A 12,494-nucleotide genomic window follows, 5' to 3' on the forward strand; every position below is an offset into this window, starting at 1 on the left:
TCTCACTTTTTTGCTTTTGATGAGGAGGATGGCAATAGCAAATCTTAGTGAAGAGGAGAAAAAGCGAATTAGAAGATAATATCAATACGGACGCCAAATATATCACAAAAAAATTCCAATCAAAATATTGAAAATAAGGATAAAGGCAGCCAAGTTAAAGACTAGTCGTAGATAGCTTAAAAAGGATTTGGAATATTTGCAAGTCAATCATCTTTATTTTCTCTTAATATTCGAGGCTTCTTTTCACTGATCTTTTCACCAATTTTTTCCAAGTCCAATTTGATAAGGGACTGGGAGCCATTTTACATTGATGTCCATATATTTTTATAGTTAGTGTAACAGGTACCAAGTATAAAAATATGCTTCGGCGACCAGTTACATTATCTAAGAGGATAAATTTGATTGTAATTATTATTTATTTTTTTTTATCACTTTTGTTAGGTTAAAATAACATTTCAGATCACTTAGGGCAGCTTTATCGGATCATAGGTACAAAAAATAGGTATACCACACCCAAAAGAACTTAAGACAGGTTCAATTGTTATTATATGAATCGCTTTAGAATCAACCTCCGATCGATTCAGCAAGTAATTCTGCTTATCTATCTATCTGTCTGTCCATGCATCCTTATGTTCAATCTATAGCTGGCAATCTTTGCGTCCATGCATCGATGTGTTTTCCCCGAAAGATCAACGCTATTGGAAATAGTCCTAGTCGGCCTTCTCAATATAAAGCTCTACTCTAGAGAGAGTGGCTTTATGGACAAGTGTATTGAGCAAATCGGTGCCCGCATAATTAAAGACAACACGCGGGCCGCTCTAACGTTGTTTAAAATTTTTCCTATGTTTTAAAAATAAATTTACATTATTTTCGTTTTTTGTAGGCTAAGAGACATGAATAGATTATAAAATTTCAATTGAATATAAAAACCATGTGTCGATGAAACTCTTCATAACTGTAGCAAGCTTTGCATATTAATATCGATTCAGAAGTTTTGCTTTTATCAAGAATATATACATACTTAGTGACCAGTTTCAATTGTCACATATGGCATAAACAAATTAATATACTTTCAATGGTCACTAAATATGATAGATAACAACTAAACAAACAACTCTCACGAGCTTATAAATACCTATATTCAAGTGAATTGATAAAAGAAAGCATGAAAAAGCGAAAGTGCAATTAAAGAAATTATATTCAAAAAAAAGAAGAAGAAAAGAAGAAGAAGAAGTGCATCAAAATGAAATCTTTATTTAAAGAATTGTTAATTTACATTCTTATATCAAATGTTTGTAAGTGTTTTTTGTTTTTTTTTTTTTTTTTAATTCATTTAAAATTTATTCGAATTATATTTAAAAAACGTAACGAAACAAAACATTTTAGTTGCACTTAATACGAGCTGTGATTTATTAAAAACTAAATACGGTTATGTATGCAAATGTACGGCTGAGTATTGCGATTACTTAGAAGAGCCACAATTGAAAAATGCGAACACTTTTATTGCGGTAACTTCAAGCAAGGTTTGCAATTTATCTTGAAAAAAAAAAAAGAAAAAAAAAAACAAAAGGTAATCAGTCAATATTGTTCAATTTTCTTTAGAGCGGTTTACGGTTCCATGTCACAGATGGCGAATTCAATAATGAAGGGATAGTCAAAATTAAAGATTATATGGAATTGGATGAAAATGTCCTTAAAAATGAAGATTATAAAACTATGACCATTGCAATGGATACGTCGAAAACATTTTTTCAAATATTCGATAAGGATAGTAAGTAAAATTTTTTAAAATATTTTATCAGTAAATGCTTGCCTCTCTAATATATTCCTTAAATAGAGGGTTTAAAGTTGTCGATAATTAAAAATTTTTTTATTTAAATTACAATCTTTTTCGTAAAATGTTTTTTTAAAGTATTTTTTTTTTTTTTTTATTTATATTTATTATTAATTAATATTCCAATGTTTCTCGATAACGACGCTAATAACTTTTAACAATGTACGTGTGCTAGCACCTTAATATTAAACTTAATAAGATTTTTGCATTTCGAACAAAAAGAGCCCAAGTCACACACGATCATTCAATGCACTTATATCAAAGCATAATACGCTCATCAAAGTCTTTACTTATTCCACTTTCTTTTCTTCTTTTTTTTTTTCTTATTTTTTGGATGTTAAGTTGAGATGGACTAAAATTATTCCTCTTTCAAGTCTTTTATTGCTTGGTTTGCATTCTCTTTTCTGGCAGATACATCTAAGTCTTTTTTTACACGGTAGAAGAGAATTCGTGTAAAAAAAGATATCCCAGGCAGATTGGTTCCGGATCTAAAAAAGCAATTGAAAATATTTCTTGTTAGACTTCACTTGCGAATCTCATTTCGTGCTAACACATTTTAATTCATAAAATATATTATAAAAAAAATAAATTATATTTAAAAAAACCAAAAAACCATTTATTGAGTAAGAAAGTAATTAAATTAAACATTTAATATTAAATGACTTCGAACACCTAATATGTTAATCTTTTTTTCCATTGTTATTTCACTTCTTTTCATCCTATCTCTTACATCTAACTAATTACTTAATTCTTAGAAAAACTACAAAAGCACGATCTTTATTCCCACCCTCCCCTTTTTATTGCTTTATGATATAATCAGTGCTGGTATTTCGAGCGTTAAGGGTGCAAGCTAAACTTGAAGTCTTTTCCCGAAATTTGAATTTTTCTTCTCTTTTTAAGATTTTTTCTTCGCCCGTAATCCCACGTCGCCAATAGCAGTTAACGTAAATCGAACAGAAACGTATCAAAAAATTGAAGGGTTCGGAGGCGCATTTACGGGATCTGTATCATACATATTAGAGAAATTAGAGCCACACTTACAAGATCAAATATATAAGTAATTCAATTATTATGCTCTTCTAATAAAAGCTAAACGAAACATTAAATATATTTTTTTTTTGGTTTTTTTGTTTTTTTACCATAGAACATATTTTCACAAAGACGGGATTCAATACAATATGTTACGTTTATCTATTGGTGGTTGCGATTTTGATTTAAGTCCTTGGGCATATAATGAATTACCAGAATATGACAAAGAACTTACAAATTTTACACGTTTGGATGAGAGAGATCTTATGAAAATTCAACAAATCGAGCGCTTGAAACAAGTGGCTTTAATCGATAATATAAGAATTATGGCTGCAGCTTGGAGTCCACCGCCATGGATGAAAACCAATAATGCATGGACTGGCTATAGTTCTTTGAAACGTGAATACTATCAAACGTGGGCAAACTATCATTTAAAGTAAGTGAAATTTCGACGGACAATGACATACACAGATAACTAGTCCGGTAAAATGTTTTCTATGCATTTCTATGCAAAGCAAGTTCTTTTGTTAATCAAAGCCGGGGATTGATATAGTACGGGAGCAGCATCATCGTAAGGTATTAAAAGTGTTTGGTGGGCTTCGGCAACAAGTTTGTTCAAATCAAGCAACAAAAGTAATGAATGAATTTTTGACTAACTGAATCGAAAATTATTATTGTTTTTTTATACAGGGAATGGTCAAAGTGCTCGGGTTGAACCGTTGTGTATATTGATACTTCTTCGCACTACTTTATTAATTTCACCTATATATGTCGGTTATCAAAAATACATACTGCAGCTGTTCACTTATAAATTGTTTTAGTAGAAGACGTTAGTAGTTTTGCGTACATACAACCATACCATGAACTATACTGTCTTCCGTCTTCGCCTTGAGCAAGAGAGAGGGTTGTCGTTACGATCATCGATCATCGATGGTTACGATGAGGTCGGTAGACGGATCACAGGGCGGATTCAATAATTTTTAACCTTGCACTTTTAAGTGATGTATTCGATAAATATTCTAGCTTCCTATGACCTTGATGAAATTTTTTTGAAAATGAGGTTTTTTTTTTATTTTTTTAATTATTACAAATTTGGTCGTTTTCAACTTCTTGAAGTTAATTTTTGAATAGAAGGTAGTACAGAGGGACACACATCTCCGAAGAATGCGATCTTCATTACGTAAACTTCCGAGATCATTTGATTTGATCTATGTCTTTTTGAATATAACGGGATTAGAACGGGATGATGACGGGACATGAGAAAATATCGCTAGCTTTTATAAAATCCCCAAAAACTTCACAATACTTTTTATGCGATATCGAATTAGTTATAAAACGAATATATATATATATACATGACCTTACATTATGTTCTTTAATGGAATGCATAAAATTTTTCTACAATTTATTATGGACCAAGCGATATATATAGCTTTAAAAAAAAAAAAAAAAAAAAAAAAAAAAAAGAAACTTCTATTTTTTCCCTCTTCGCTTCCCTATTTTACAAGAAATTTTATAATAATTTGTTGTAACAAGTTGCCTGTAAAGTGCAACATTTTATCATGATCGTGATCACGGTGCGTTACCACTGACTGACATGATGCTGCTGGCTTATGTTCGAGTAGAAAATGTATTTATAAGATATTATTTATGTGCATAATGAAAATGAATTGGTTAACTATAAACTCTTATATATCTACATATATTTATATATGAATGTGTGCGTAAAGATTTCTTGAATTAATGAATGCTAAAAATATGCCGATTTGGGCCATATCCACTGGCAATGAGCCACTAAACGGAGTCATTGGTTGGTTTTTCGTGCATTTCATGAGTTTGGGCTGGACACCAAGAAATCAGGTAGTGTTTTATTTTCGCTATATATGCGTTTATATCTTTTATTATTTGTTTTTCTTGTTTGTTAATCTTTATTTATTTACTTTTTCTTTTTTCTTTTCCTTGTTTTTTTTTGTTTTTTTTGTTTTTGTGGTATTTGCATTCATGTTTTTCTTGAAAATTTTTTTTTAATAAATGACTCTCCGTTCAACGCTAACACATAGGCAATTTATTTAAGTGAGTATCTTGGCCCAACCATTAGAAATTCGCCATTTAAAAATGTTTTAATTTTTGGCAATGACGATCAACGCTACACTTTCCCGGCCTGGTTTCGAGAGGTGAGCATATATATATTTTATCTCAATTTTTTTTTTTTTTTTTTTTTTTTTTTGTTCCTTTGGATAATAGTGTCACTACTGCAAAAATTGTAAGACACGTTTTGCTTACTTATTTGACGATAGTGAGAAAAAGATTTTAGAAAAGCAACAATGTATATATATATACAGAGCTGTAATCGATTTGGTTTTTTTCCCGACTGTTTAGTATTATAAATCTTTTGTTAAAATAATTTCTTCAAGGAATAGAGTCTTTGAGCAAGTTTCAAAAAAGCCATGACGCCTCAATATCGGCAAAATTTAAAATGTTGCTATCTATAAATTATAATAAATAGTATGTAGCAATGGGCCTATAATTTACTATATATAGTTATCAAAGTTTTCGAAACTTCCAATGCGGAAATATTGTCGAATGTGGAGCTCTATGCTTAATTGGTGTAAATAACGGTATTTTCTTCTTTTAATTTCACTTAACTACTTTTGACATATCAGAAAATTTCATAAATTGATCTCTAACAAAATTGATTTGAAAATATCTTTCCATCGTCTACCTGTCCACTGAAATCATGATTTTTCGCCAGACGTGTAAACTTTATCTTCGGGTTGGCTCGAAGTTTCTAAAAAAATTCATAATTTCCTACTTTTTCTCTTAATCTCAAAATTCTAGAGATTATAATTCGGTTCTTGGGAAGACTGCCGTTTAAGCCAATCGTCTCGAAAACGTGCCCGCCAAATCGCATGAAAATATGATTTCAAATATATTCTATATACATACAACATACATTACTACGACGAAGATAGACATTTTTGCTCCATACTGCAATCGTATAATATCCCCCAAGCTGATAGTAGATATTAAACTATTCCTTTCAAGTTGAATATAATATCTTTCGGTTTTATTAATCTAATCTTAAATTAAATCTATTAATTTTTAGATGAATTCTACACGTTTTACGTGTTTGGATTATCTTGATGGTTTGGCGGTACATTGGTACTGGGATAATGTCTTCGGTCCGGAATTAATTGATTTAACTTTAAAATTCATACCCAATAGATTGTTATTTAATACAGAGGCGTGCGTCGGCGATAAGCCTTGGCAAACGCATGGCCCAGAATTGGGTTCTTGGTCAAGAGCTGAGCAATATGCTAAAGCTTTATTACAAGATTTTCATCATAATTTCAATGGTTGGCTAGATTGGAACTTACTACTCGATGACCAAGGTGGTCCAAATTATGTGCGAAATTATGTGGATGCCCCGATTATAGTGAATACTCAAAGTTTGTATTGAATTCTCTCTCTGTATTAAGAGTAGGAATGCAATTTTTTATTAAATCTCTTTTCTATTTTGAATTTTATAGATTTTCAAGAATTTTATAAACAACCGATTTTCTATATTTTGGGACATTTATCGAAATTTTTACCATCACAATCAATGCGTATTGCAACTCAAATTTCCGTTTATCGTATCAGCATTGATGCGGTGGCTTTTAAAAGACCGGATGACAAAATAATTTTAATATTATTCAATAGGTGCGTAAATTGGAATAAAGAAATTGTTTGTACATATCATACGCTTTATTTAGTTTGTAGAGGGTGACGATACCGTAAACATATATATGTTGTTATTATTATGGTTTAAGTGGCACGCGTACTTTGCATTAATGTTGGTCTATAAATTTTCAGATTTTTAAATGTACTTTTATGACAATATTATGAAAAAAAAAAAAAAAAAAAAACTCATTAACGCCTGCTACTATACCTTAAGTGTGTGCCGCCGCCACCAGCCACCAGCCACCATTGAAATATTTTCATTTTGTAATTGCATTTAGATGCGCAGGCATTTAGATGTTCTGCGTTAAAATTTAATACTATTTTCTCTTAAAACATTTCAATTGTTGTTAAGTGCTTACGATAACTAAAACATATATCTTGTCTTTGTTTGTTTTTGTTGATTTCTTCTTCCTATTTTTTTTCTTTTCTTAATAGCGCTTCAATCCCTCAGGATATTTGTGTTCATGATAGTGAACGCGGTTCATTTGTTATTAATGTACCCGCCCATTCAATACATACCATTTTGTATGTGTAGTGATTTTAAATACTCAACGCGAAGCTGCTTTATGCTGACACCGACGATCATATTTCTACAAAAAAAAAAAAAAAACAAAAAAACAAAAAAAAAAATATCATTAATAATTTAATAAATGTTTTATGTAATAAAATATCGGGAAAAATATAAAGTACAAATAATCTCGTGAGTAATGCGAATAAAAGAAAAGATAGAAGCAAAATTTAAATCCATCAGGAAACAAGCAGACAGAGAGTTTTAACCTAATACATCAGGGGGATTACATGTCCATAGGTCCATCGCGACCATTCTCTCATAGGTTTTCTACTTGGATATATTTTTGCGAATATCTATTATAGATAGCGAGTTACCGGTAGTAGCTGACATTTTAAGTCAATTTATGCCAATTTTTATTAGTATTATTATTATTATTAATTTCGCCAGAGAAATAAATTCTAAGACTAAACTCTTAAAAGCACTAACATCCAAGGCTATCGGCTTTTATTAAAAACTCTACCGCACTTGAGATTCGAACCCACGACCATTGACTTAATTGCTAGTCGAGATTCCTCGCCTTCGGCTACTCAGGCGAATAATGCCAATTTTTTTTAATCCTTATAGCGTTTACAAATCTGAGATGTCTTCGAAACGGATAATAAGTGATGCGAATGAAGGAAAATAGAAGAAAAATTTAATAGGAAATAAGCAGACAGAGCTTTAAACTAATTACATTAGGAAAATTACATGTCCCTTGGATCATCACTGGACTGTTCTTTCACTCGTCTATTGCCTTACGCTTTAGGAAATATTTTTATCAATACCTATTGAAGGTTGGGAGTTACAGGTTCCGTCTAGTCTAGGTGGGTTTTTAGGCGGATTGTCCGAACTTTAAGAAAATTAAGATTAGAAAATTAAGATGTCTCTGAAACGCATGCCTACGGAATAAGAAACGAAGTGACATGTGGTTATATTGAAGGGGTATTTACTTAAAAATAAACCAATTATAAAAAGTACTGGCCATTGCGATCCACTGCTTTTTTCATTTTGCAGGCAGAATATAAGATTTATGTTGAAAAAACTCTCCATTCGCTTTATTCGCTTTTCCAAAAAGATTTGAAATTTTTTATTTATTTTTATATTTATTTTGCTTAAGTGAAAGGATTAAGGGAATAAGGTTTTCGTTTTTGTTGATTCTCCTTTTTTTTTAATTTTCTGAATCTTATGGAATCAATTGGTTATTTATTTCCGTAAACTTTGAGGTTATGTAATCACTTTTTGCTCAATATTTCAAAACAAGTTATGAAAACGAATCAGGTCGAACGAAACCAAAGAAGTAAGTATCAATTGCATCCACCTTTCGTTTCATATCGGAATTTCCAGTGATATAGTTAGGTAGTATATTTTTTGTTGCTTCCGGTTCATTGTTTCCCCTCTGTGGCATTTGTCTTTGATTTGCTTTGCGATGGCGACATATATACAAACATATGTATGTATGTACAACTATACCTTATAGATCGAATACGATACGAAAATGAAATTTTTTCATGTCTTTCTGTTATTTTCGTATTATCTTGATCTAGCTTAACCGTATCAAAATAGAAAACTTGGAAATAATAAAAATTTCAAAAATTATTAGATTAAATTATGAAAAAATTGTGAAAAAAAAAAAAAATAACAAAATGTATGCATTATTAAAACGCTTATTTATGTATACAATTATAACGATTCATAAATATCTACGCTTATGTAGGCATATACATACATACATATATTGTAAATTTCTATAGTTTTCAAGAAAAACATTTCGTTATACTTGAGTAAAAGTTGTCACTTAAGTTAAACCTTGCATTGTATGAGACAAAAATAATAATAATAATGACGATGATACAAAAAAAAAAAAAAAAAAAAAAGAAAAAAAAAAAGCCAATACACGGTATTTTCATGTGCCTATCTGATCGGTCCTTTAAAATGTAAAATTCCCGAAATGTAACGGTTTAGTGACATTTTATTGTAAACACATGAAAAAAAAATTGTTTACGTTAATGCGCTCAGTCAGTGAACGTTTTTCGTCGTGTTTTGCTTTACAGCATCTACAACATTAAATGTGACGTTTAAATGTTACGCAAAATTTAAATTTTTATATAAATTTCCCGTCGGAATATACAAATATGTGTATACACACATATATTCGGTTATGCACACGGATGGATGGATAAATTATGATATATTGCGAACTATATCTTGGATGCTTGGAAAAATAATTTTATACAAATTTTATACAAAGGTGTTACTAATGCTACTATGCTTTCAGAGCATTTCTTCAATTGTATTTTATAAAAAGGGAAAATTTTTTCCGGTATTTTGTTGGGGATGTGTCAGTTGCATGTATTTATATGCATTACTAATACCTGAGCGATCAAGAGAGATAAGAAGAATTAATATTTTAAAGTCATGCAGCCAAGTAAAGTTATTAATGAATAAATGAAAATCTCAAGTCACTCAATATCCCATTCTCTCTCTCTCTCTCTCTTTCTCTTTCTCTCTCTCTCTCTCTCTCTCTGCCTCTCTCTGTGGTTTTCTAAAAACTCAATCTTCAGAATAAGTTTCTTAGCTATACGTGATTTGGTCGAAAATCAAGGGCAAGTCCACACTTTTTTCATCCTTTAACAAAGTTATTCTTTTTGGCTGTGTTGGTAGCACTGAGGTCGCTCCATCCAATCGCGACAAACTAAATGATTTTGATTCCTTTAAATTGTTTTTTTTTTTAACGGATCTAGGGCTGTTTGTGCAGTAATTTAAACTGCTTTTGGTTTTCTTAGACTCGCTTCGCCTATTTTTCTTTTAATTAGCAATGTTTCCTCAATCGTCTTTACACGTTCTTCCTATTCAGAAGCTATAGTGCATCATTATTTCATCTTTTTCAACACTTTTATAATGCACAGAAGCAAGATTCGAAAACCCTCTAAAACATATAAATTCTTAGCCAGCTTCGAATTCAGAAGTACCTAAGCATGTCCATCCATTCTCCCATTCGCAAAATGAAGAAGAAGAAGAAGAAGAAATTTGAAGGATGATCCAAACTTTTCAAAGAACACATCTAAAACACCTACACGTCTATACAGCAAAACTTGTGAACACATTTGTGTTGAACATTTGTAGTCGAACAATGTTCCTTCTTAAACACCTTACGCCGCTATAACGTAGATTTTGTTAACTTATCAAAACTTTCTTCTCATAATAATGCTAGGCGAGCGATTGCAAAATCTGACCCAAAATTCCTTAATACCGTTTCACTAACGCCATTATTTTCTGCTGATTTAGCTCCCTGAAAGCTTTCAAAACAATACCGAAAGGGCAACGGCTTCCAAAAACAGATGAGAAAAATAAAAGATCGCAACGTCGCAGAAAGCATCTTAAGTAAGTAGAGAAAAATGCTTTAAAAAGAATAGAAATCAAAATTTCTCCCTGTTTTAACACAGTAAAGATCTATGTGTTTCAGTGTAAAGTAGTGTTTCAGGGTAAAGCGGAACTGTACGATAATTGATTTTTAGCAACCTTGAATGGATCCGAGAGGCAAGAGAAGGACTTACAGCTCTTAATAAATTCATGTTCTGAATAAGGTTGCAGTGTAAATTGCTCCTATTTCGTTTTTGGATAAGAACTTACTCGTAACATTGACTTTCTTAAAGTGTTTTTATTCAATTCGTAACGAACCTTGCAGAATGCTTATTTTTAAAGATTGGTTGTAGTGTGAAATAAATTTTTCTGATTTCTTGCAACTTTTTGCTTTACTTCAGTTTAATGGTTAAAGTTAAGGGATTTTTGTAAACTTTACAAGTTTTTGTACAGATCGGCTCACAATATTCAGCAACGAGAATTCTGTTGAAATGATTCGTATCAGTATATAAATGTGATTGCACAAGAGTAAGGGGTTAATGGGATTTTACAGAAGAGTCAATTTATATGGCGTACTTTTTAAGGCAAATTGCTAGACTTAATTGTCTCCGATAGTGCGATTTAAAGGCATTTCTTAAGTCATGTAACCATAGAAAAAGATTTATTGAAAATGAATTCACTTATCCATTCTGTTTATTAATCCATAGCTTCTAAAAATTTCAATTTGTATCATTTTAATCAGGTAACCCTTCACTCGTAACAGTTTAGTATTATCGTTCCGCAAAACTGCACATTTGCTGTTAAATGCAGCGATCTTGAGACTTCTCAAGTTTTGTGTAATTAAATGTTTGCAATTTCAATCCACGGCGGCTGGAAGAGAATAACGTTGTGTTTGATGTGTTCTCACACATATGCAACAATGTGTTAACATACAGCTGACAAAATGCGTCACGCTAATTTGTTCGCTTTCCCCTTCTCTTTACTTAAGGATACCGCATCAAATGATGACAGCTTGTCAAAACGCATCTACGCAAGTTGAAGATTACACGCTAGGGTGGGTGGTATTAATAAATGAAAAAAATAACTTTACTTGAGTGTTGTTATCAAATTTTTCTGCACCTTTCTCAAAGAAAAATATTGCCATTGCTATTAGGATTGTCGCTTATGTTCCCCGATCGTCAAGATCGGCAGATATTTCGTGCATAAAATATCGATCAAATATCAAATTCTCAGTTGAAATTACTTTTCAAATAACGTTACATTCAGCTAATGTAAGTTGTCAGTGTTGCTATATTTAAAAACAAAAAAAAAAACATTTGAAGTGATTGACGCCTTCCGGATATAGTCACTTAAGTGTCACGTATGTTTTTCAAAGTGTTAAAATGGGGCACTATATGATATCTTTATTAAATGTTCTTTAAAGATTTTTAGTTATGTCATGCGCTAAGCATTAATTTCAAGTGCTTTGAAATTCGTATCTTTTTTACACTTATGAAAACGGGACAGATGGAGATACGCGTAATAGTAAACTTCTACAAGTACGGATTATGTTAGTGAGTAAAAAATTATCATTTTTATATCAATCTTGTAGTGTTGAGATAGTTGGTGAGTTTCCTTCTTTGGATCCATTAAAAATGTGCGTTAGACATCTCACTGTTTAGGTAATTTTGACTAACCTGAGTTCCTCATTGGATCACCTAGAGCCCGAAAAATTACTTACTTATATCGTAAGATTGTCTTAGAGGTGTATCTGACTAACTCTTCAATTATTAAAATGCTGCTGCCTTATACGTATACATGCAGAAAAGTCTGAAGTGGAGCTTGGAAAAATTAACTAATAGCACAGAGACTTATTTTTAATAACGTCCGTCCTTGGGCCTGTAGGTTGAAAACACAAAAACAACAGAACGGACAGACGAGCAGATAGTCTTAAATCGATTCAAAAATTAATTCTGATATGTTACGATACTTACAAGGAACTCTACTCGTCTACATGTA

General features: G+C 31.3%; 1 protein-coding gene across 1 annotated transcript; it reads left to right on the plus strand.

Annotated features, from left to right (window-relative positions):
- The first annotated feature begins 1,225 nt into the window (after positions 1-1,225).
- Positions 1,226-7,164, plus strand: LOC119634872 (lysosomal acid glucosylceramidase). The gene is made up of 10 exons (XM_038029282.1): positions 1,226-1,295; positions 1,387-1,523; positions 1,603-1,771; positions 2,735-2,891; positions 2,979-3,299; positions 4,594-4,723; positions 4,924-5,037; positions 5,970-6,312; positions 6,394-6,565; positions 7,022-7,164. The coding sequence occupies exons 1-10, from the start codon at positions 1,244-1,246 to the stop codon at positions 7,119-7,121; spliced, it is 1,695 nt and encodes a 564-aa protein (XP_037885210.1). The 5' UTR covers positions 1,226-1,243; the 3' UTR covers positions 7,122-7,164.
- The last annotated feature ends 5,330 nt before the right edge of the window (positions 7,165-12,494 follow it).

The sequence above is a fragment of the Glossina fuscipes genome, unplaced genomic scaffold, assembly GCF_014805625.2.
Source record: "Glossina fuscipes isolate IAEA_lab_2018 unplaced genomic scaffold, Yale_Gfus_2 3, whole genome shotgun sequence".
Taxonomy (NCBI): Eukaryota; Metazoa; Arthropoda; class Insecta; order Diptera; family Glossinidae; genus Glossina; species Glossina fuscipes.